Source organism: Pseudophryne corroboree, chromosome 1 (assembly GCF_028390025.1).
Source record: "Pseudophryne corroboree isolate aPseCor3 chromosome 1, aPseCor3.hap2, whole genome shotgun sequence".
Taxonomy (NCBI): Eukaryota; Metazoa; Chordata; class Amphibia; order Anura; family Myobatrachidae; genus Pseudophryne; species Pseudophryne corroboree.
This window is the reverse complement of record NC_086444.1, coordinates 1,027,739,635-1,027,766,630: the sequence shown is the minus strand read 5'-3', so window position 1 is coordinate 1,027,766,630 and position 26,996 is coordinate 1,027,739,635. Positions and strand designations below refer to the sequence as shown.

The window sequence follows — 26,996 nt, the reverse complement described above, 5'->3', positions numbered from 1 at the left end:
GACACAGACCCTGACACAGATACTGAGTCTAGTGTCGACGGTGACGAGACAAACGTAATGTCCAGTAGGGCCACACGTTACATGATCACGGCAATGAAAGAGGCATTGAACCTTTCTGACACTACAAGTACCAAAAAGAAGGGTATTATGTGGGGTGAGAAAAAAACTACCAATATTTTTTCCTGAGTCAGAGGAAATAAATGAGGTGTGTGAAAAAGCGTGGGTTTCCCCCGATATAAAACAGCTAATTTCTAAAAAATTATTAGCATTATATCCTTTCCCGCCAGAGGTTAGGGCGCGTTGGGAAACACCCCCTAGGGTAGATAAGGCGCTCACACGTTTATCAAAACAAGTAGCGTTACCGTCTCCTGATACGGCTACCCTCAAAGAACCAGCTGATAGAAGGCTGGAAAATATCCTAAAAAGTATATACACACATACTGGTGTTATACTGCGACCAGCAATCGCCTCAGCCTGGATGTGCAGTGCTGGAGTCGCATGGTCGGATTCCCTGACCGAGAATATTGATACCCTGGATAGGGACAATATTTTGTTAACTATAGAACATTTAAAGGATGCATTACTATATATGCGTGATGCACAGAGGGATATTTGCACCCTGGCATCAAGAGTAAGTGCTATGTCCATCTCTGCCAGAAGAGCGTTATGGACGCGACAGTGGTCAGGGGATGCGGATTCCAAACGGCACATGGAAGTATTGCCGTATAAAGGGGAGGAGTTATTTGGGGCTGGTCTATCGGACCTGGTGGCCACGGCAACGGCTGGAAAATCCACCTTTTTACCCCAGGTCACTCCACATCAGCAGAAAAAGACACCGTCTTTTCAAACTCAGTCCTTTCGTTCCCATAAGTACAAGCGAGCAAAAGGCCATTCTTTTCTGCCCCGGGGCAGAGGAAGAGGAAAAAGACTGCACCATGCAGCCGCTTCACAGGAGCAGAAGCCCTCCCCTGCTTCTGCCAAGTCTTCAGCATGACGCTGGGGCTTTACAAGCAGACTCAGATATGGTGGGGGCCCGTCTCAAGAATTTCAACGCGCAGTGGGCTCACTCGCAAGTGGATCCCTGGATTCTACAGGTAGTATCGCAGGGGTACAAACTGGAATTCGAGGCGTTTCCCCCTCGTCGTTTCCTGAAGTCTGCTTTACCAAAGTCTCCCTCCGACAGGGAGGCAGTTTTGGAAGCCATTCACAAGCTGTATTCCCAGCAGGTGATAATCAAGGTACCCCTCCTGCAACAAGGAAAGGGGTATTATTCCACGCTGTTTGTGGTACCGAAGCCGGACGGCTCGGTGAGACCAATTTTAAATCTGAAATCCTTGAACACTTACATAAAAAGGTTCAAATTCAAGATGGAGTCACTCAGAGCAGTGATAGCAAACCTGGAAGAAGGGGACTATATGGTGTCTCTGGACATCAAAGATGCTTATCTCCACGTCCCGATATACCCTTCTCACCAAGGGTACCTCAGGTTTGTAGTACAAAACTGTCATTATCAGTTTCAGACGCTGCCGTTTGGATTGTCCACGGCACCTCGGGTCTTTACCAAGGTAATGGCCGAAATGATGATTCTTCTACGAAGAAAAGGCATTTTAATTATCCCTTACTTGGACGATCTCCTGATAAGGGCAAGATCCAGGGAACAGTTAGAAGTCGGAGTAGCACTATCTCAGGTAGTGTTACGTCAGCACGGGTGGATTCTAAATATTCCAACATCGCAGCTGATTCCAACAACACGTCATTCCTAGGAATGATTCTGGACACAGTCCAGAAGAAGGTGTTTCTCCCGGAGGAGAAGGCCAGGGAGTTATCCGAGCTAGTCAGGAACCTCCTAAAACCAGGACAGGTCTCAGTGCATCAGTGCACGAGGGTCCTGGGGAAAATGGTGGCTTCTTACGAAGCGATTCCATTCGGAAGATTCCAGGCAAGAACATTTCAGTGGGATCTACTGGACAAATGGTCCGGATCGCATCTGCAGATGCATCAGCGGATAACCCTGTCGCCAAGGACAAGGGTGTCTCTCCTGTGGTGGCTGCAGAGTGCTCATCTACTAGAGGGCCGCAGATTTGGCATTCAGGATTGGATCCTGGTAACCACGGATGCCAGCCTGAGAGGCTGGGGAGCAGTCACACAGGGAAGGAATTTCCAGGGCCTGTGGTCAAGCTTGGAAACGTCTCTTCATATAAACATTCTGGAACTAAGGGCCATTTACAATGCCCTAAGTCAAGCAAAACCTCTGCTTCAGGGTCAGGCGGTGTTGATCCAATCGGACAACATCACGTCAGTCGCCCACGTAAACAGACAGGGCGGCACGAGAAGCAGGAGGGCAATGGCAGAAGCTGCAAGGATTCTTCGCTGGGCGGAAAATCATGTGATAGCACTGTCAGCAGTATTCATTCCGGGAGTGGACAACTGGGAAGCAGACTTCCTCAGCAGACACGACCTTCACCCGGGAGAGTGGGGACTTCACCCAGAAGTCTTCCACCTGATTGTAAACCGTTGGGAAAAACCAAAGGTGGACATGATGGCGTCACGTCTAAACAAAAAACTGGACAGATATTGCGCCAGGTCAAGGGACCCTCAGGCAATAGCAGTGGACGCTCTGGTAACGCCGTGGGTGTACCAGTCAGTGTATGTGTTCCCTCCTCTGCCTCTCATACCAAAAGTACTGAGAATCATAAGAAGGAGAGGAGTAAGAACTATACTCGTGGTTCCGGATTGGCCAAGACGGACTTGGTACCCGGAACTTCAAGAGATGCTCACGGACGAACCGTGGCCTCTACCTCTAAGAAAGGACCTGCTACTGCAGGGGCCTTGTCTTTTCCAGGACTTACCGCGGCTGCGTTTGACGGCATGGCGGTTGAACGCCGGATCCTGAGGGAAAAAGGCATTCCAGAAGAAGTCATCCCTACTCTGGTCAAAGCCAGGAAGGACGTAACCGCAAAACATTATCACCGCATTTGGCGTAAGTAATGTTGTGTGGTGTGAGGCCAAGAAGGCCCCTACAGAGGAATTTCAACTGGGTCGTTTCCTTCATTTCCTGCAAACAGGACTGTCTATGGGCCTAAAATTAGGGTCCATTAAGGTTCAAATTTCGGCCCTGTCGATTTTCTTCCAGAAAGAACTGGCTTCAGTACCTGAAGTTCAGACATTTGTAAAAGGGGTGCTGCACATACAGCCTCCTTTTGTGCCTCCAGTGGCACCTTGGGATCTCAATGTGGTGTTGAGTTTTCTAAAGTCACATTGGTTTGAACCACTTTCCACTGTGGACTTAAAATATCTCACATGGAAGGTGTCGATGCTGTTAGCCTTGGCTTCAGCCAGGCGTGTGTCAGAATTGGCGGCTTTATCATATAAAAGCCCTTACTTAATTTTTCATTCTGACAGGGCGGAATTGAGGACTCGTCCTCAATTTCTACCTAAGGTGGTTTCTGCATTTCACATGAACCAACCTATTGTGGTACCTGCGGCTACCAGGGACTTAGAGGACTCTAAGTTGCTTGACGTTGTCAGGGCCTTGAAAATATATGTTTCCAGGACGGCTGGAGTCAGAAAATCTGACTCGCTGTTTATCCTGTATGCACCCAACAAGCTGGGTGCTCCTGCTTCTAAGCAGACGATTGCTCGTTGGATTTGTAGTACAATTCAGCTTGCACATTCTGTGGCAGGATTGCCACAGCCAAAATCAGTAAAAGCCCATTCCACAAGGAAAGTGGGCTCATCTTGGGCGGCTGCCCGAGGGGTCTCGGCTTTACAACTTTGCCGAGCAGCTACTTGGTCAGGGGCAAACACGTTTGCAAAATTCTACAAATTTGATACCCTGGCTGAGGAGGACCTGGAGTTCTCTCATTCGGTGCTGCAGAGTCATCCGCACTCTCCCGCCCGTTTGGGAGCTTTGGTATAATCCCCATGGTCCTTACGGAGTCCCAGCATCCACTAGGACGTCAGAGAAAATAAGATTTTACTTACAGATAAATCTATTTCTCGTAGTCCGTAGTGGATGCTGGGCGCCCATCCCTAGTGCGGATTGTCTGCAATACTTGTATATAGTTATTGTTACAAAGATTCGGGTTATTATTGTTGTGAGCCATCTTTTCAGAGGCTCCTTTGCGTTTATCATACTGTTAACTGGGTTCAGATCACAAGTTGTACGGTGTGATTGGTGTGGCTGGTATGAGTCTTACCCGGGATTCAATATCCTTCCTTATTATGTACGCTCGTCCGGGCACAGTATCCTAACTGAGGCTTGGAGGAGGGTCATAGGGGGAGGAGCCAGTGCACACCACCTGATCCTTAAGCTTTTATTTTGTGCCCTGTCTCCTGCGGAGCCGCTATTCCCCATGGTCCTTACGGAGTCCCAGCATCCACTACGGACTACGAGAAATAGATTTATCGGTAAGTAAAATCTTATTATTAGACCATCAAAATCTCCTTTAAGTGCAGGTTTTTTCTTTGTGGAGAAAAAGGATGGCTCGCTTAGACCATGCATTGATTTTAGAGCCCTGAATAAGATCTCAGTAAAAAACACCTATCCTTTGCCGTTAATTTCGGTACTTTTTGATCAGTTACGTTCTGCTGTGATTTTTTCTAAAATTGACCTTAGAGGAGCTTACAACCTCATCCGAATTAAATCTGGAGATGAGTGGAAGACGGCTTTCAGCACTCAGTCGGGTCACTACGAATACCTGGTGATGCCGTTCGGCCTGTCTAATGCTCCAGCAGTTTTTCAAGACCTCATTAATGATGTGCTCCGTGACTTCCTAGGGAAATTCGTGGTCGTTTATTTAGACGACATCTTGATTTATTCTGAATCGATGGAACAACATGTTACCCAGGTGCGTCTGGTTCTTCAAAAGTTACGTGAGAATCATTTATATGCCAAGCTGGAGAAGTGTGATTTTCACGTCACGGAAGTATCTTTTTTAGGGTACATAATTTCCCCTCAGGGATTTTCCATGGAACCAAAGAAGCTCCAGGCCATCCTTAATTGGGCGCAACCCACCAATTTAAAAGCAATTCAGCGCTTTTTAGGGTTTGCAAATTATTATAGGAGGTTCATCCATTCTTTTTCTGACCTGGTTGCTCCCGTAGTGGCTCTGACAAAGAAAGGAGCGGATCCTACCAACTGGTCGCATGAAGCTGAGTTGTCCTTCCGAGCCTTGAAACAAGCCTTTGTCTCGGCTCCAGTCCTCAGACATCCTAATCCGGAATTGCCCTTTGTTGTGGAGGTTGATGCCTCAGAGGTTGGAGTGGGGGCTGTCCTTTCTCAAAAGGATCCGGAGTCTCTGGAGTTACATCCTTGTGCCTTTATGTCCAGGAAATTCTCCTCCGCTGAATCCAACTATGACGTTGTTAATCGGGAGTTACTAGCGGTAAAGTGGGCTTTCGAGGAGTGGAGGCATTGGCTGGAGGGAGCAAAACATACTATTTCGGTTTTGACTGATCATAAGAACCTGCAATACATTGAATCAGCTAAACGGCTTAATGCCCGGCAAGCACGTTGGGCATTATTTTTTACTCGTTTCAAATTTATAATCACTTTCAGGGCTGGTTCCAAGAATACTAAAGCTGATGCCCTGTCACGTAGCTTTCTTCCGGTTCACAATAGCAATCCTGTTGTTACCCCCATACTTCAATCTTCGGTCATCCGGGCAGGCCTCACACAGGATTTATTTACCCAGTTAAACCAGCTTCAACACCAAGCTCCTAGATTTACTCCTGCTGGTCGTCTTTACGTCCCTGAATGTTTGAGAGCCACTGTTTTAACTGAATTTCATGACAACAAAGTTTCAGGGCATCCGGGAGTCACTAAGACATTGGAGTTAGTCTCTCGCTCAGTATGGTGGCCTAGTCTTTCTAAAGACGTTAAGGAATTTGTTTATTCATGTCAGGTTTGTGCACAGCATAAGGTTCCCCGTTCCTTGCCTATTGGGCAACTTATGCCCTTAACTGTTCCTCTCAGGCCATGGTCTCATATTTCCATGGATTTTGTGGTTGACCTTCCCCTTTCAGCCGGATTCCGAGTCATATGGGTGGTAGTGGACCGTTTTAGTAAAATGGCTCATTTTATTGCTCTTCCTCGATTGCCTTCTGCTCAAGGGTTGGCAGTTTTGTTCATCCGCCATGTGTTCAGGCCTTCATGGGTTGCCCACTGATATTGTTTCTGATCGGGGTCCACAATTCATCGCACAATTCTGGAAATGTTTTTGTGCTTCATTAAAGATGAAACTGTCGTTAACATCCGGTTACCACCCACAATCCAACGGGCAAACCGAACGAGTCAACCAGTCATTAAAACAATATTTGCGCTTGTATTCAGCCAAACTTCAGAATGATTGGTCCGAGTTTCTCCCTTTGGCTGAATTTGCTTACAATAATTCTTGTCATTCCTCCACTAAAGAGTCTCCATTCTTTTCAGTTTTTGGTTTTCACCCCAGAGCCAATTCTTTTTTTCATCATTCTCCAGTCTCCTTGCTAACCTTAACCTCCCATCTCAGAGCAATTTGGAAAAAAGTGCACCTTGCTCTCAGAAAAGCAGCCTTCCGAGAGAAGAAATTTTCTGACAGGCTCCGACGTCCTTGCACTTTTAAGGTGGGAGATAAGGTGTGGTTGTCAACTCGCAACATCAGGCTTCGACAATCCTCGGCTAGATTGGGACCCAAATTTATTGGACCGTTTCTTATTATTAAGAAGGTCAACCCAGTTGCCTTTCGGCTACGTTTACCAAGATCCCTTAAGATTGGAAATACTTTTCATTGTTCCCTGTTGAAACAATACGTTTCTTCCAGTAAATTTCCTCGGAGGCTCTCTCAGGGTAGATCTCCAGTGGATGTACAGGGACAACAGGAATTCTTGGTAGAGAAAGTTCTTGACTCTAAATTGTCCCGGGGTCGGCTTTATTTTTTAGTGCACTGGAAAGGCTATGGTCCGGAGGAAAGGTCTTGGGTCCTGGATAAGGATCTTCATGCCCCTAGGCTCAAGAGGGCATTTTTTCGAGAATTTCCTCAGAAACCTGGCTTTAGGGGTTCCTTGACCCCTCCTCAAGGGGGGGGTACTGTTAGGCGCCGGGGTCCGCGATGTCCTCGCGGCCCGGCACCTAGCAACTAGGGACGCCGTGCGTGCGTAGCCGCCGGCTCCCTAGCAACACAGGGATGCCGAGCGGCTGAGCCGCCTGGACCCTGGCAACGGGGACGCCATGGACGGACCGCGTTCCCCGTTGCGGGGTCAGATTTCAACATACACGCTGGTCTTGTGGGCATGCAGCAGGGCAGCTGCACAGCATTTGGGGCAATTAGACTGGGGGCATTTGATTGGAGGACTCTTTGTTAAATGCTTCTCAGTGCTTCACACAGACGCCGGTAATAGCTTCTTGCATGCTGTTTTGGTTTGCTGAACGTCTGTTCCAGTCCTGCTGTGTCCGGTCATTCCTGTCCTCAGAAGTCCTGTATCTTGGAGTTGTCATCTCATCCCAAGAAGTCGTTTGGTCCCCTGTAGTCCTCAACGATCACCAGAGAATATCGAGTGGTGTTCGTGAGTTGCGGCTCTGCCGTGTGTTGCGGCTCAGCCGCTTTATCTTTATATTCTGTTTCGGAGCATTTGCGGAGGGTTCCGCTTCCACAAGTCCTCTCCGGAACTTGGCGGTGCCGGGTAGGAGAGTGGACAAGTGGATATTTTGGTTGTCCTTTTCCCTGGCGGTTTTTCCGCACATATTCTAGTTTCCAGTTAGCTTGTAGCCCCTGGCCTGGTTGTTTAGTCAGAGGGCCCCTTGTTATCACCCTGTCTCGGATTTCCCTTTGTCTCCCATTAAGACCTGAGGGGGCATCGGAGTTGGGCAGACATAATCCGCCCTTCAAACGCGGCTGCCATGGGCTCAAGCAACCATAGTCTCGCAGGGGATTTCTGACAGCACGGGCGAGACAACGGAGTTAGGGCGCCAGGGGCTATTTTCCATTCCCGCTCCCTTCCCCAGCATTACGTTCCAGTGCTCCGGTCCTTGCAATAAGATCTCCTCAGACCAGAGTGCTGGAATCATAACACTGGGTTCCCGCCGAATATCAAGAGTACAGTAAATACAGTTAATATTAATATTCTGTTCCTGCGCATATCTATGCGTAGGAGCGTGCTATCTTCTGCAAACTGATACCGGATTATTGCTCTTAAAATACTGTACAGCTGGATACCAAACACCACCTCCTAACCTAATTCTGTCCCCTCTTATCCTGTAAAGTCGAATCCCTCTGTTGTTATACCTTTCAAGCACATGTAACTTGCTGGTGTGGTGCATATAGGCATGTGTAAATTTATGTACTATGTGGATTAAATGAGATATGTCTTTGTGGCTTTTCCATGCGAATGAGTATGCTACTGTATTTACTCATACCACGCGGTAATACGCAGGACCGCGTGAGCGATTATACGTAACTTTCGAGCATGCGCACGCACGGCAGAACAAGCACCCGCACGGTAACATCTGTGTGGTGTTTGTACGTGATGCGTGTGGCTATAATATTTTTGACTTCGACAAAAGAAACTGAGATCTCAATGTGACATCAGGCAGAGGAGCAAAATGGGATGAAAAATATATGGACCTGACGGTTATGTTGGGACCCTACTAAAAGTATTAGTATGCTGCAACCCCCCCATTTTGTGATATCTCTTCTTGGTGTAACCTATTCCACCCAGGGAAATCCTACGTAGTGCGCCCAGACGGCTGCCTCACCTGGTACCTTGTGGGAGTGGAGTGGACAACTCATGGAAGTTATTACCCAAAATGTCTGCAACAAACCCTGCAACTATGCTTATTGTACTATCTAGGTTTTTGTTGGTCTTAAATATTTCTGTATGGTTTTGTACTTGTAAGTTTAAATTCTCTGTATTATGTATCATGTTTTTGGTGTATGTAAAGCGACTTTGAGTCCTATGGGAGATAATTTGACTTATAACATCATAAGAAAAAATCCCATGGATAGAATTAAAAAGGATTTATATACCTTAGTAGAAAAATATTGTGAGATGGGAGTAATAACAGAAAAGGAACGAGATTTTTTGAAAATAGAGGACCCATCCCTCCCAGTGATGTATGGTCTGCCTAAAGTTCATAAGGACGCAGTGGACCCTCCATTACGTCCTATTGTAGCAGGGGTAGAATCTATCACTTCAAATCTATCCCAATTAATTGACTCATATTTGCAACCCATAGCATGTAAGGGTAAGGCGTATTTGAAAGATACTACCAATGCAATAAATAAATTGAAGGATATTAATTGGCAACAGGGTGACATTCTAGTGACTGCAGATGTAGGATCTTTGTATTCTATTATAGAACATAATTGTGGCCTACAGGCAGTTAAGAATGCATTAGAGAAGGAGAATATGGAAGTGGGTTTAAAAAAGTTCATACTGGAAAGTATAGAATTTATCCTGAAAAACAATCATTTCTTTTTTAAAGATACCCATTATATACAGCGCCTTGGGACTGCGATGGGTACGAGATTCGCGCCCAGTTTCGCGAATATTTTTTTATGAATTGGTGGGAGGAGCAATTCGTGTGGAGCGAGCTGGGTGCGGGTCTCGTACAATACCATCGGTACATAGATGATATAATCTTTGTATGGAGAGGAGGTGACAACTCCCTAAAGAGGTTCCAAGAGAGATTAAATCAGGCTTGTCCAACCCGCGGCCCGCGGGCCGCATGCGGCCCAAGTCGGCTAGTAATGCGGCCCAGGAGCAGCGCTGCAGCAGAGGTTTTTTTTTTTTTTGAGTACGGACACCACATGTGAGGCTGAGCCGGCCCCAGCAGGCTGTCAGCACATCCTGATTGGATTGCTGCTGCTGGGACCAGCACCAGCTCACGCCCTCTCCGCTGTCAGTCATAGTGTAGCCCTCCTCCGCTGCATAGCGGCACACGTGACTGAGCAGCGCGAGAGTAGAGGAGCCCAGCGGAGAAGTTGGTTGTACAAGAACACGTGGAGCGGCGGACGGAGACGGAGGCAGCGCTGCAGGAGCGGTAAGTATGTGTCTGTGCGTGTGTGTGTGTTTTTTTACAGCTACAAGGGGCACAGTACAAGGGCGCAGCTACAAGGGGCACAGTACAAGGGGGCAGCTACAGGGCCACAACTACAAGGGGCACAGTACAAGGGGGCAGCTACAAGGGGCACAGTACAAGGGGGCAGCTACAGGGCCACAACTACAAGGGGCACAGTACAAGGGGGCAGCTACAAGGGGCACAGTACAAGGGGGCAGCTACAGGGCCACAACTACAAGGGGCACAGTACAAGGGGGCAGCTACAGGGCCACAACTACAAGGGGCACAGTACAAGGGGACAGCTACAGGGCCACAACTACAAGGGGCACAACTACAAGGGGCACAGCTACAGGGGCACAGTACAAGGGGGCAGCTACAGGGCCACAACTACAAGGGGCACAACTAGAAGGGGCACAGTACAAGGGGCACAGCTACAGGGGCACAACTACAAGGGGCACAGTACAAGGGGGCAGCTACAGGGCCACAACTACAAGGGGCACAACTAGAAGGGGCACAGTACAATGGGCACAGCTACAGGGGCACAGCTACAAGGGGCACAGTACAAGGGGGCAGCTACAAGGGGCACAGTACAAAGGGGCAGCTACAGGGCCACAACTACAAGGGGCACAGTACAAGGGGGCAGCTACAAGGGGCACAGTACAAGGGGGCAGCTACAAGGGGCACAGTACAAGGGGGCAGCTACAGGGCCACAACTACAAGGGGCACAGTACAAGGGGGCAGCTACAAGGGGCACAGTACAAGGGGCAGCTACAGGGCCACAACTACAAGGGGCACAGTACAAGGGGGCAGCTACAAGGGGCACTGTACAAGGGGGCAGCTACAGGGCCACAACTACAAGGGGCACAGTACAAGGGGGCAGCTACAAGGGGCACAGTACAAGGGTGCAGCTACAGGGCCACAACTTCAAGGGGCACAGTACAAGGGGGCAGCTACAGGGTCACAACTACAAGGGGCACAGTACAAGGGGCACAGCTACAGGGGCACAACTACAAGGGGCACAGTACAAGGGGGCAGCTACAGGGCCACAACTACAAGGGGCACAACTAGAAGGGGCACAGTACAAGGGGCACAGCTACAGGGGCACAACTACAAGGGGCACAGTACAAGGGGGCAGCTACAAGGGGCACAGTACAAGGGGGCAGCTACAAGGGGTACAGTACAAGGGGGCAGCTACAGGGGCACAACTACAAGGGGCGCAGTACAAGGGGGCAGCTACAAGGGGCACAGTACAAGGGGGCAGCTACAGGGCCACAACTACAAGGGGCACAGTACAAGGGGCAGCTACAAGGGGCACAGTACAAGGGGGCAGCTACAGGGCCACAACTACAAGGGGCACAGTACAAGGGGGCAGCTACAGGGGCACAACTACAAGGGGCGCAGTACAAGGGGGCAGCTACAAGGGGCACAGTACAAGGGGGCAGCTACAAGGGGCACAGTACAAGGGGGCAGCTACATGGGCACAACTATAAGGGGCACAGCTACAGGGGCACAACTACAAGGGGCACAGTACAAGGGGCACAGCTACAGGGGCACAACTACAAGGGGCACAGTACAAGGGGGCAGCTACAAGGGGCACAGTACAAGGGGGCAGCTACAGGGGCACAACTACAAGGGGCGCAGCTATAGTGGCACAGCTACAAGGGGCGCAGCTACAGGGGCACAACTACAAGGGACGCAGCTACAGGGGCACAGCTACTAGGGGCACAGTACAAGGAGCGCAGCTACAGGGGCACAACTACAAGGGGTACAACTACAAGGGGCACAGTACAAGGGGCGCAGCTACAGGGGCACAACTACAAGGGGCACAGTACAAGGGGCGCAGCTACAGGGGCACAACTACAAGGGGCGCAGCTATAGTGGCACAGCTACAAGGGGCGAAGCTACAGGGGCACAACTACAAGGGATGCAGCTACAGGGGCACAGCTACAAGTAAGTTTAATATGTTAACTATGTTTTCTATGGTTTTTTTGGATGATCAGGTATCGTTACTGTTGTTTTATTTTATGTGCGGCCCAAACCAAATTTTCATCTTCTAATGTGGCCCAGGGAAGGTAAAAGGTTGGACACCCCTGGATTAAATGATAATGACTTTGGTGTACGTCTGACCTTTGTGAATAGCGAGACCCAAGTCAATTATTTGGATCTAACAGTATATATATAAAAGATTAAGATATATGTACAAAGAATTTCTTCAAACCAACGGATAGCAACTCCTTCATAGTGAGGGATAGCAATCACCATCCTAGTTGGTTACAGGGTGTCCCAGGCAGTCAATTTAGATGCCTTAAGAGGAACTGTACCGAAAATGAAGTATATAAAGAACATGCTCTTACAATGAAAAAACAATTTTTAAATAAGGGTTACAAACAAAGTAATTTGGAGCGAGTTTTGAATGAAGTAGAGACAGTTAATAGAGATAATTTATTGAATGGGCCAAATCAAAGGAAAGAGAACAAGTATACCATCCCTTTTATAACTACATTTAACAGCGAATGCAAGAAGGTTGAAGCCACATTAAAGAAACACTGGCGAATTCTGAAAACAGATCCTATTTTAGAGAAAATATTACCTGATAATCCACAAGTAATATATAAGCGTGCACCGAATTTGAAAACTCGGTTAGTAAAGAGTGCTACTGCCCCCAAACCTACGATGACCACCAGAGTCAAATCGAAAGGTTTTTATCGATGTGGGTTATGTGTGGGGTGTCGAGGGGGTTAAAAGTAAAGAAGGTAATAAAATAGATTCATTTATTTCGAATAGCACCAAGAAGGAATATAAGATCAAACAATTTTTGACTTGTGGGAGTAACAATGTAATATATTTGTTACAATGTAAATGCCATCAGCAATATGTGGGGAGAACCAGTCACCCATTCAAAATTAGAATGGGTGAGCACCTCAAAAACATTAAGAAAGGTGTAGAGAACCACTGCTTATCTGCACATTGTAAAGAGGCACATAATTGCTCCACAGATAGCATTGATAGTTTTAAAATTATTGACCATGTAAAAGGGAATTGGAGAAGAAACGATGTAGCTTCAGCCTTAGCTAAGAAGGAAATGTGGTGGATACATGAACTAAAAACACTTCAACCAAAGGGTTTAAATGGTAGTTTTGAGTTGAAATGGTTCTTGCATTAAAATCCATCATTAAGTATATATTTGAAAGGAATTCTGTCTATCTGTGAGAACATTTGTGTGCCTCTATATACATCTGTTTTGGAAAAGATGCTTTTCTGTATGGATTGATTGATTAAATGTAAAGTAGTAAATGTGTGCCGGTTACAAGCTATGTGCCCTTAAGAGAACCCCGGACTATGGATGGATGTACCCAGGAGTGAGTATAGCAAATACTTTGTAGGTAGTATAAAGGGAGTGACCAGACATGTCCACCTGTGCCTTGACAAAGACCCAATTAGGGTAGAAACGCGTCGGCGGCAGCAGGTGGACGTGGTCACTATTCGAGAACAGCAGAAAGCATTCAGGGACGGGAGGAGAGCAGAGCGGTCAGAAGCGCGTGCAGCGCCGGGAGGTTCACAGCCGGAGGACAGCCAGCGGAGGGAACGGCAGTGTATACGGGTAACGCATTTCCCGAGTAGAAAGCCCCCGCTAAGGAGATCGGCGTCCAGCGGATTTGGTGAGCTCCCACCTGGGAACATCCATCTATGCCAGACCTAACTGCTAACCGAATGTAACTGAAATTGCTATACATAAAACAGAAGAGAACGTTCATATTAGCGGACTTGGTAAAGAGTGACCTTTTTAACAGTGGATCTTTTAAAATAAAGTGTGTTTCCTTTTATATCTGCATTGGAAAACTCGTTATTGAAGTGGACATTCAAATAGACTGTCTCTTTCATGATAAACATGGCATGCTCCGGAGAGGGAGTATAAGAGCAACATTGTGAAGTGTATCAGAGATATTGTTTATTTAAGCGGACGAAATATATGGACTATCTCTATATACTTTGAAAGTGTGGTATCCCCTAGAGACTTGGTGTAAGAGCAGCGCTGTGAAGCACTTTATTGTTTGTTTTAGATAAAAGTTTTGCTTAAGCAGTTCTGAAGCTGATCTGCTATATATAAAGTGACACAGCTGCAGCTGAGACAAGCGCTTTTAAAGAGGACTGACATCTTTTTATTGGACAGAGTGCAAATGAGCACCTTGCGGGCTCGCTGCACTCGGCACGCTGCGGGCATGCTATCTGTTCTTCCTCCAGGGGGGGCGTAGACCCCCAAAAGGGAGAAAAGGTGTCGGTATGCCGGTTGTCGGGATTCCGGCGCCGGTATACTGTGCGCCGGGATCCTAACAACCGGTATACTGAATACCACCCTCTCATTGTGCCCCACTTTTTATTTATATTGATGATAGTACAGTATGGAGTGTTTTGTGACATTCAATGTTTGGTCTTTAGTCTTCAAGACATATTTATACTAATGTAGGAATAATAGAATACAGTGAAGTGCTAGTGTGTAGGAAAGTTAACACAGGCAAAGTTTAGCATATTGAAATGCCATGGTTCAGTTGGTTGCTGCCATTTGATACTTGGAGCTCAGAAGGACTACTGTACCCTTCTGTCATTTGGTCTGTAAGACCATTAATAGATGTTATGGTCTATAACCCATAGCACATGTTAAGCTTTCTGCATTTTGTGCCCATGTGCACATTTTGTAGACAGATATGCCCCTTACTCATTGTTTGTATTTATTCTTTTCTTAAAGGTTACTGGTTTCTGAACCTACCTCCAACTGAGTGCAGTGGTCCGGTTATCCGGTGATCCATGTAGTGTCTCAGTCGCCTTCCTACATAGCTGAGTGTGATGATCCTGTACTTGGCGATGCATGTTGTTTCTCAGCTTCTACTTAAGTCAGTTTGGGCTATGGCAGATTGTTTGGTGATTCTTATGATGATAATATTCATTTCTAGAATATTTGTTATCTTATGGTTTCATTTTGGAACTTGTGATATATATATATATATATATACATATATTTCTCTATCGTCCTAGTGGATGCTGGGGTTCCTGAAAGGACCATGGGGAATAGCGGCTCCGCAGGAGACAGGGCACAAAAAGTAAAGCTTTAGGATCAGGTGGTGTGCACTGGCTCCTCCCCCTATGACCCTCCTCCAAGCCTCAGTTAGATTTTTGTGCCCGGCCGAGAAGGGTGCAATCTAGGTGGCTCTCCTAAAGAGCTGCTTAGAAAAGTTTAGCTTAGGTTTTTTATTTTACAGTGAGTCCTGCTGGCAACAGGATCACTGCAACGAGGGACTTAGGGGAGAAGAAGTGAACTCACCTGCGTGCAGGATGGATTGCCTTCTTTGGCTACTGGACATTAGCTCCAGAGGGACGATCACAGGTACAGCCTGGATGGTCACCGGAGCCTCGCCGCCGGCCCCCTTGCAGATGCTGAAACAAGAAGAAGGTCCAGAATCGGCGGCATGAAGACTCCTCAGTCTTCTTAAGGTAGCGCACAGCACTGCAGCTGTGCGCCATTTCCTCTCAGCACACTTCACACGGCAGTCACTGAGGGTGCAGGGCGCTGGAAGGGGGGCGCCCTGGGAGGCAATGAAAACCTATTTTTGGCTAAAAATACCTCACATATAGCCTCCGGGGGCTATATGGAGATATTTAACCCCTGCCAGAATCCGTTAAGAGCGGGAGACGAGGCCGCCGAAAAAGGGGCGGGGCCTATCTCCTCAGCACACAGCGCCATTTTCCCTCACAGAAAGGCTGGAGGGAAGGCTCCCAGGCTCTCCCCTGCACTGCACTACAGAAACAGGGTTAAAACAGAGAGGGGGGGCACTAATTTGGCGTTAGAAATATATAAAAAAGATGCTATAAGGGAAAACACTTATATAAGGTTGTCCCTATATAATTATAGCGTTTTTGGTGTGTGCTGGCAAACTCTCCCTCTGTCTCTCCAAAGGGCTAGTAGGTCCTGTCCTCTATCAGAGCATTCCCTGTGTGTGTGCTGTGTGTCGGTACGTGTGTGTCGACATGTATGAGGACGATGTTGGTGAGGAGGCGGAGCAATTGCCTGTAATGGTGATGTCACTCTCTAGGGAGTCGACACCGGAATGGATGGCTTATTTAGGGAATTACGTGATAATGTCAACACGCAGCAAGGTCGGTTGACGACATGAGACGGCCGACAAACAATTAGTACCGGTCCAGACGTCTCAAAAACACCGTCAGGGGTTTTAAAACGCCCGTTTACTTTAGTCGGTCGACACAGACACAGACAGGGACACTGAATCCAGTGTCGACGGTGAATAAACAAACGTATTCCTTATTAGGGCCACACGTTAAGGGCAATGAAGGAGGTGTTACATATTTCTGATACTACAAGTACCACAAAAGAGGGTATTATGTGGGATGTGAAAAAACTACCGTAGTTTTTCCTGAATCAGATAAATTAAATGAAGTGTGTGATGATGCGTGGGTTCCCCCCGATAGAAAATATGGGCGGTATACCCTTTCCCGCCAGAAGTTAGGGCGCGTTGGGAAACACCCCTTAGGGTGGATAAGGCGCTCACACGCTTATCAGAACAAGTGGCGGTACCGTCTATAGATAGGGCCGTCCTCAAGGAGCCAGCTGACAGGAGGCTGGAAAATATCATAAAAAGTATATACACACATACTGGTGTTATACTGCGACCAGCGATCGCCTCAGCCTGGATGTGCAGAGCTGGGGTGGCTTGGTCGGATTCCCTGACTAAAAATATTGATACCCTTGACAGGGACAGTATTTTATTGACTATAGAGCATTTAAAGGATGCATTTCTATATATGCGAGATGCACAGAGGGATATTTGCACTCTGGCATCAAGAGTAAGTGCGATGTCCATATCTGCCAGAAGATGTTTATGGACACGACAGTGGTCAGGTGATGCAGATTCCAAACGGCACAAAGGTGTATTGCCGTATAAAGGAAGAGGAGTTATTTGGGGTCGGTCCATCGGACCTGGTGGCCACGGCAACTGCTGGAAAATCCACCGTTTTTTACCCTAAGTCACATCTCTGCAGAAAAAGACACCGTCTTTTCAGCTTCAGTCCTTTCGTCCCTATAAGAGTCATATCTGCCCAGGGATAGAGGAAAGGGAAGAAGACTGCAGCAGGCAGCCCATTCCCAGGAACAGAAGCGTTCCACCGCTTCTGACAAGCTCTCAGCATGACGCTGAGATCGTACAGGACCCCTGGATCCTACAAGTAGTATCCCAGGGGTACAGATTGGAATGTCGAGACGTTTCCCCTGCGCAGGCTCCTGAAGTCTGCTTTACCAAGGTCTCCCTCCGACAAGGAGGCAGTATGGGAAACAATTCACGAGCTGTATTCCCAGCAGGTGATAATTAAATTACCCCTCCTACAACAAGAAAAGGGGTATTATTCCACACTATATTGTGGTACTGAAGCCAGAAGGCTAGGTGAGACCTATTCTAAATCTAAAAAAATTTGAACACTTACAAAGGTTCAAATCAAGATGGAGTCACTCAGAGCAGTGATAACGAACCGGGAAGAAGGGGACTATATGGTGTCCCGAGACATCAGGGATGCTTACCTCCATGTCCCAAATTTGCCCTTATCACTAAGGGTACCTCAGGTTCGTGGTACAGAACTGTCACTATCAGTTTCAGACGCTGCCGTTTGGATTGTCCACGGCACCCCGGGTCTTTACCAAGGTAATGGCCGAAATGATGGTTCTTCTTCGAAGAAAAGGCGTCTTAATTATCCCTTACTTGGACGATCTCCTGATAAGGGCAAAGTCCAGGGAACAGTTGGAGATCGGAGTAGCACTATCTCGGATACTGTTACAACAGCAGGGGTGGATTCTAAATATTCCAAAATCGCAGCTGATCCCGACAACAAGTCTCCTGTGCTTAGGGATGATTCTGGACACAGTCCAGAAAAAGGTGTTTCTCCCGGAAGAGAAAGCCAGGGAGTTATCCGAGCTAGTCAGGAACCTCCTAAAATCAGTGCATCATTGCACAAGGGCCATGGTAAAAAAATGGTGACTTCCTTCGAAGCAATTCCAGTCGGCAGATTTCATGCAAGAACTTTTCAGTGGGATCTGCTGGACAAATGGTCCGGATCGCATCTTCAGATGCATCAGCGGATAACCCTATATCCAAGGACAAGGGTGTCTCTCCTGTGGTGGTTACAGAGTGCTCATCTTCTAGAGGGCCGCAGATTCGGCATTCAGTTTTGGATGTTGGTGACCACGGAGGCCAGCCCGAGAGGCTGGGGAGCAGTCACACAAGGAAAAAATTTCCAGGGAGTGTGATCAAGTCTGGAGACTTTTCTCCACATAAATATAGCTAAGGGTAAATTTATAATGCTCTAAGCTTAGCAAGACCTCTGCTTCAAGGTCAGCCGGTATTGATCCAGTGGGATAAAACATCACGGCAGTCGCCCACGTAAATAGACAGGGCGGCACAAGAAGCAGGAGGGCAGTGGCAAAAACTGCAAGGACTTTTCGCTGGGCGGAAAATCATGTGATAGCACTGTCAGCAGTGTTTCATTCCGGGAATGGAAACTGGGAAGCAGACTTCCTCAGTAGGCACGACCTCCACCCGGCAGAGTGGGAACTTCATGGGGAAGTTTTCCACATGATTGTAAACCGTTGGGAATTACCAAAGGTGGACATGATGGCGTCCCGTCTGAACAAAAAACGGGACAGGTATTGCGCCAGGTTAAGAGACCCTCAGGCAATAGCTGTGGACGTTCTGGTAACACCGTGGGTGTACCAGTCGGTGTATGTGTTCCATCCTCTGCTTTTCATACCTAAGGTACTGAGAATTATAAGACGTAGAGGAGTAAGAACTATACTCATGGCTCCGGATTGGCCAAGAAGGACTTGGTACCCGGAACTTCAAGAGATGCTCACAGAGGACTTATGGCCTCTGCCGCTAAGAAGGGACTTGTTTCAGCAAGTACCATGTCTGTTCCAAGACTTACCGCAGCTGCGTTTGACGGCATGGCGGTGGAACGCCGGATCCTAAGGGAAAAGGCATTCAGGAAGAGGTCATTCCTACCCTGGTCAAAGCCAGAAAGGAGGTGACCGCACAACATTATCACCACATGTGGTGAAAATATGTTGCGTGGTGTGAGGCCAGGAAGGCCCCACGAAGAAATTTCAACTCGGTCGATTCCTGCATTTCCTGCAAACAGGAGTGTCTATGGGCCTCAAATTGGGGTCCATTAAGGTTCAAATTTCGGCCCTGTCGATTTTTCTTCCAAAAAGAATTGGCTTCAGTTCCTGAAGTCCAGAAGTTTGTCAAGGGAGTATTGCATATACAACCCCCTTTTGTGCCTCCAGTGGCACTGTGGGATCTCAACGTAGTTCTGGGATTCCTCAAAACACATTGGTTTAAAACCAGTCAAATCTGTGGATTTGAAGCATCTCACATGAAAAGTGAACATGCTCTTGGACCTGGCCTGGACCAGGCGAGTGTCAAATTGGTGGTTTTTTTCTCAAAAAAGCCCATATCTGTTTGTCCATTCGGACAGGGCAGAGCTGCGGACTCGTCCCCAGTTCTCTCCCTAAGGTGGTGTCAGTGTTTCACCTGAACCAGCTTATTGTGGTGTCTTGCGCCTACTAGGGACTTGGAGGACTCCAAGTTGCTAGATGTGGTCAGGGCCCTGAAAATATAGGTTCCAGGACGGCTGGAGTCAGGAAAACTGACTTGCTGTTATCCTGTATGCACCCAACAAACTGGGTGCTCTTGCTTCTAAGCAGACTTTTGCTAGTTGGATGTGTAATACAATTCAGCTTGCACATTCTGTGGCAGGCCTGCCACAGCCAAAATATGTAAACGCCCATTCCACAAGGAAGGTGGGCTCATCTTGGGCGGCTGCCCGAGGGGTCTCGGCTTTACAACTTTGCCGAGCGGCTATTTAGTCAGGTGCAAACACGTTTGTAAAATCCTACAAATTTGATAACCTGGCTAAGGAGGACCTGGAGTTCTCTCATTCGGTGCTGCAGAGTCATCCGCACTCTCCCGCCCGTTTGGGAGCTTTGGTATAATCCCCATGGTCCTTTCAGGAACCCCAGCATCCACTAGGACGATAGAGAAAATAAGAATTTACTTACCGATAATTCTATTTCTCGGAGTCCGTAGTGGATGCTGGGCGCCCATCCCAAGTGCGGATTATCTGCAATACTTGTACATAGTTACAAAAATCGGGTTATTATTGTTGTGAGCCATCTTTCAGAGGCTCCGCTGTTATCATACTGTTAACTGGGTTCAGATCACAGGTTTTACAGTGTGATTGGTGTGGCTGGTATGAGTCTTACCCGGGATTCATAAATCCTTCCTTATTGTGTACGCTCGTCCGGGCACAGTATCCTAACTGAGGCTTGGAGGAGGGTCATAGGGGGAGGAGCCAGTGCACACCACCTGATCCTAAAGCTTTACTTTTTGTGCCCTGTCTCCTGCGGAGCCGCTATTCCCCATGGTCCTTTCAGGAACCCCAGCATCCACTACGGACTCCGAGAAATAGAATTATCGGTAAGTAAATTCTTATTATATATATATATATAGAGTTAAATACATTTTATATTATAATTATACACTGAAATTGTGCTTTTTTTTTATACATTACAGTATTTATCCAGGAACAGGAAGGGATGTGACCTCAACTGATGTTTGATTTATTTGTTATTTTATTTTGAACACTTCGAGTATCTAGACTTTGTTGGTTGAATAAGTATCAATCATGATACAACTTAACATTTTACTAGGAAGTAGACATATTGTTGAGGATCAGGACTGTGTGTAGGTGATAAGTGCAGTTAAAATCCGCTCAGTGCCTGTACAGTTATCGCTCAGGGCCGTAGCTAAATCTGAAATGTCCTTACTGAGCACTGAGTATATAGATAAATAAATAACTGTATTACTTTGTATTGCCTTAACTTTTTAACTATTTTACAAGTTTTAAATTTTGTTATGTGTAATAAAAACAATCAATTTGTGCTCTTGACGTAGGTCATACGTGCCCCAATGGTGGTGTTCCTTGTAAAATGGTTCTAAGAGTTTTTATTTTTTTCTTCAGGTTCTATGATGGTAGACAGCCAGTTCTTGCCATTATGGATACAGTTATTATTAAAGCCGTTCTAGTCAAGGAATGCTACAGCTTATTCACAAACAGAAGGGTAAGTGACAGAACATCGCTCCTATAACAGGCAATCCTTTTGAAGAGCTTAGTAATGAATTAATAGCTATCTCTATCACCTCACTGTTTTCTATGACAATGCGCCTGGACAAGACTGGAAGCACAATCAGATTCAATATAAGAGTTTACTGGTATTAATACAATAATAAATAGACAATAAAAAAATATTTAAAACAATTTGTAAATTGGTAGGAGCCTAGAGCATATATAGATTTGACAATTTGTTATGATAAAATAAGATAGAACACTTAGGGGGTATCCAACTACCCGCGATAGTACCGTGGGCGCGAAAAATTTGAGTTTTTTTATCACCCTATCCAATTAGTTCCCGCAAAAAACACCCATATGTTGCACCAAAATACATAGGTCCTGCGAAAAGCTGGGGACCTATGTATTTTTGCAGCACTTATCAGAGGTCTAAGGGGCCCTTGTCATGGATTATGCTTCATGTGCCTGAGGCACTCAAAGCATAATCACCGATAAGTGCTGGAATTGGGATGGGGGGGGGGGGGGGGAGCGCCCTGCATTGGGGCTAATTGGATAGCTCCCAGCAAACCAATTAGCCATAGTCAATAACCTCTGCTAATTGGATACCCCCCTATCTATATGTGACAATAGTGCTCTGAAATACAAAGTGATAATGATTTGTAACAGTGTAGCCGAAGAAGATTCGAGTCTATTCATGAAGCAGTGAAAACTGTGGAGAACTGAGCCAGTGGAGAAGTTGCCCATGCATAATTTTCTAGAATGCACTTTATAAATGTTACATCAACACTCATTGGTTCCAATGTGCAACTTCTCAACTGGTTCACTTCTTCACTCTTTTCACTACTTCATGAATAGACCTCTCAGTCACTTCAATGTAAACAAGTGAAAGCCTGTTATAAGAAGAATCCTTTTAAATGTAGCAATTGCACTTAACAGACTTTCAGTTGTCTTGTTATAATACCAATATATATATATATATATATATAAAAGCACAATTTAAGCGGCACTCCAGGTCTTAGCTCAAATAAACCGAGGGACTGGACCCGTTTATTTGAGCTAAGACATGATGTGCCGCTTAAATTGTGCTTATATCTTCAACCTGCAAAGTTGATTTAGAGGGCACCGGTCAAGCTGATTCTCATTCATGAGTGCCGAATCTACAGACTGTTATCTATCTATCTATCTATCTATCTATCTATCTATCTATCTATTTATATATATATATATATATATATAGTCCTCCAACTCAGTCGGCACTCAATAGCAATTCAGCGTCCCCCGGTGCCAGAGTCCTAATAGTATAGTTCTCCAAAGACGGCATAACACGGCACTCGCAGGGTTAGTAAATAGGCAAAAAAATGCTGGTTTATTTAGTGACGTTTCGGAGCTCTTAGCTCCTTCTTCCAGACCACACCAAGTACAAAAAAACATACAGACACTTACCCCTTGAAATACCCTCCTCCATCAGCGCCGCACATCGCGCCCGGTCACACCTGAGGTTCGGATCCCATCCCGATGACATACTTCCGGTCTGGTGCTTCCGGTCGTTGTCATAGAGACCACCCTGCTTGCGTTCCATCCCGGAAGTCGCCCTGGAAACCCGATCTCCAGCGCCCGTCAGCCCGTATTAGCAGCCGCTGAAATACATTAAAAACAAACATTAATCCAGTGATATAGTTTACAAACATCATCCAGGAGAGAACATATATCATATAAATATAGATATTGCTATAGAGAGCAGTATATTATTCTGCACAGTTTAAACATAGGTTAAATATATTCCCAGGCAGATGGTGATATCCAATGCACCCTAATTAGTGATTTAAATCTACCAAAGATAACTATGGCATTCCATGTACAATAAATACTTTATATAGACGGTATGGAATACACATATCACATTATACTGTTCCAGTTAATTTTTTCATTAAGGCCAAACGGAGCCATGGTGTTCAATCTGAACATCCATCTGGCTTCACATAGTAACAGTGCTTTGCTGCGATCACCTCTACGTAGGGATTCTGGAACATGATCGATCATGAAGTAGCGTAACTCTGATAACAAATGGCCATTATTTTTAAAATGCCTAGCTACTGGTTGGTCAATTGATTTACCTGATAATGATAAATCGATGCTGGAGCGATGAAGAGCCATACGTTCCCTGAAACTGCGGGTGGTCTGTCCCACATAGTATAATCCGCATGGGCAGACAACAACATATACCACGTACGAGCTTTTACACGTCAAGACATGACGAATCTCGAACAATTTCTCCGTATGGGGGTGTTTAAAACTTTTACAGGGTGACATATATTGGCAAGTAACACAGTTGAAGCAGCTGTAACAACCAGGTTTTTTGAAGTGTACGTTAGGGTGTCTGGGGATACCTCTACCCGAAATATCGGTTTTTACCAACCTGTCTTTCAGGTTACGACCGCGTTTAAACGCGGCCATCGGTCTAACATCTTTAAAACATGGCAGATCACTATCAGATTTAACAATTGGCCATAGTGCTTTTGTGGCACGATCAATGATGGGACTTGCCACCGTAAAGGTACTCACCCATGGAATTACCTTCTCGTTTTTCCTTCTATTTGATTTGAGTAATTCAGACCTCGACATCCCTATCACCTGTTGTTTTTGTAGTTGCAACAGATCGTGGTCATAGCCACGAGCTCTAAACTTATCAATCAAAATGTCAAGATCGTTAGAGATTTTTGACATGTCACTGGTGATTCTCGCCACCCTCATCATCTGGGACAATGGTAGTCCCCGTTTCAGAGATCGCGGGTGATGACTCCCCGCCAGGAGGAACGTGTTACGATCCACGTCCTTGAAATGGACGCCGGTCTCAACACGACCCTCACTGACACGGACCACCACATCTAGGAACTGAATCTCCTCCACACTATGGGAGTACGTGAATTTAATGGTTGTGTCCATCCCATTGACCTCCTGCATCAATTGTTCAAACGCACAGACCCCCCCGGTCCACAGGATAAAAATATCATCTATGTACCGGGTGTATCTGAGTAACTCATCAAGAAACTGATGTAAAAACCGCCTTATCTAGAGCAGAAACCGCAGCGTTACAAGATCTTGCTAGTTATGAAGACATCATCATTCGGCCCGCCGACAAAGGCGGAGCCATTGTTATTCAGGGAATCCAAGAGTACAGATGTGAGATTGAAAGGCAACTAGGGGAGACAAGTGTATACAAAAAACTCTCTTCCGATCCGACCAAGAGATTCCAGATGGAACTACGAGTGTTATTGGATGGGGCGGTCCGAGAGGGTGTTATTGTTCCAGCTCTGCATAAAATTCTTTATAAAGAATTCCCTAAGGTCCCAGTTCTATACACATTGCCGAAGTTGCACAAGAACATGGCAAACCCCCCAGGCCGGCCGATTATCTCTGCTCGGGAATCCCTATTGCAAACGGTTGCTCAACTGTTAGATTTTATTTTACAGCCACTGCTACTATTAAAGGAATCTTTTCTAAAAGACACAACCAGCTTCATCAAATTATTGATGGAGATTGATGTAGTACCAAAGGGGACATTATTATGTTGTTTGGATGTATCTAGCCTGTATACTTCAATCCCCCACACGGGGGGGCTAGCGTCGATGAGGCGGTTTTTACATCAGTTTCTTGATGAGTCTATATTTAATCATGGCTTGTTTTTGGAATTACTTGAATTAACACTAAAAAATAATTATTTCTTATATGACAGTAATTACTATGTACAGTTACGCGGCTGCGCAATGGGGTCGGCAGTGGCCCCGGCGTACGCGAATGTTTACATGTTTGACATGGAGGATATGATGTTTCTGAATAGGCCAGAGGTCAGTTGTAATATACTCAGATACACCCGGTACATAGATGATATTTTTATCCTGTGGACCGGGGGGGTCTGTGCGTTTGAACAATTGATGCAGGAGGTCAATGGGATGGACACAACCATTAAATTCACGTACTCCCATAGTGTGGAGGAGATTCAGTTCCTAGATGTGGTGGTCCGTGTCAGTGAGGGTCGTGTTGAGACCGGCGTCCATTTCAAGGACGTGGATCGTAACACGTTCCTCCTGGCGGGGAGTCATCACCCGGGATCTCTGAAACGGGGACTACCATTGTCCCAGATGATGAGGGTGGCGAGAATCACCAGTGACATGTCAAAAATCTCTAACGATCTTGACATTTTGATTGATAAGTTTAGAGCTCGTGGCTATGACCACGATCTGTTGCAACTACAAAAACAACAGGTGATAGGGATGTCGAGGTCTGAATTACTCAAATCAAATAGAAGGAAAAACGAGAAGGTAATTCCATGGGTGAGTACCTTTACGGTGGCAAGTCCCATCATTGATCGTGCCACAAAAGCACTATGGCCAATTGTTAAATCTGATAGTGATCTGCCATGTTTTAAAGATGTTAGACCGATGGCCGCGTTTAAACGCGGTCGTAACCTGAAAGACAGGTTGGTAAAAACCGATATTTCGGGTAGAGGTATCCCCAGACACCCTAACGTACACTTCAAAAAACCTGGTTGTTACAGCTGCTTCAACTGTGTTACTTGCCAATATATGTCACCCTGTAAAAGTTTTAAACACCCCCATACGGAGAAATTGTTCGAGATTCGTCATGTCTTGACGTGTAAAAGCTCGTACGTGGTATATGTTGTTGTCTGCCCATGCGGATTATACTATGTGGGACAGACCACCCGCAGTTTCAGGGAACGTATGGCTCTTCATCGCTCCAGCATCGATTTATCATTATCAGGTAAATCAATTGACCAACCAGTAGCTAGGCATTTTAAAAATAATGGCCATTTGTTATCAGAGTTACGCTACTTCATGATCGATCATGTTCCAGAATCCCTACGTAGAGGTGATCGCAGCAAAGCACTGTTACTATGTGAAGCCAGATGGATGTTCAGATTGAACACCATGGCTCCGTTTGGCCTTAATGAAAAAATTAACTGGAACAGTATAATGTGATATGTGTATTCCATACCGTCTATATAAAGTATTTATTGTACATGGAATGCCATAGTTATCTTTGGTAGATTTAAATCACTAATTAGGGTGCATTGGATATCACCATCTGCCTGGGAATATATTTAACCTATGTTTAAACTGTGCAGAATAATATACTGCTCTCTATAGCAATATCTATATTTATATGATATATGTTCTCTCCTGGATGATGTTTGTAAACTATATCACTGGATTAATGTTTGTTTTTAATGTATTTCAGCGGCTGCTAATACGGGCTGACGGGCGCTGGAGATCGGGTTTCCAGGGCGACTTCCGGGATGGAACGCAAGCAGGGTGGTCTCTATGACAACGACCGGAAGCACCAGACCGGAAGTATGTCATCGGGATGGGATCCGAACCTCAGGTGTGACCGGGCGCGATGTGCGGCGCTGATGGAGGAGGGTATTTCAAGGGGTAAGTGTCTGTATGTTTTTTTGTACTTGGTGTGGTCTGGAAGAAGGAGCTAAGAGCTCCGAAACGTCACTAAATAAACCAGCATTTTTTTGCCTATTTACTAACCCTGCGAGTGCCGTGTTATGCCGTCTTTGGAGAACTATATATATATATATATATATATATATATATATATATATCAAAATGCTAGGGGCACTCACCAGACTTGTTAGCTTAACAAACAAAAGTGTTTATTTCTTACATATCCATGGCATAAAACTCCTCACTTCCTCAACGTTTCGGTCCTGGCACGGACCTTTGTCAAGAGGATAGACCAGATCACA

At 46.2% G+C, this 26,996-nt stretch overlaps 1 protein-coding gene across 1 annotated transcript in view; it reads left to right on the top strand.

Moving 5' to 3' along the window:
- LOC134922728 (cytochrome P450 3A12-like) overlaps nt 1–26,996 on the top strand; it is a 157,445-nt gene that overhangs the window by 54,131 nt on the left and 76,318 nt on the right. Inside the window, exon 4 of the mRNA XM_063920691.1 lies at nt 21,116–21,215. Coding sequence (XP_063776761.1) covers nt 21,116–21,215 — 100 coding nt within the window. The remainder of the gene's footprint in view (nt 1–21,115; nt 21,216–26,996) is intronic.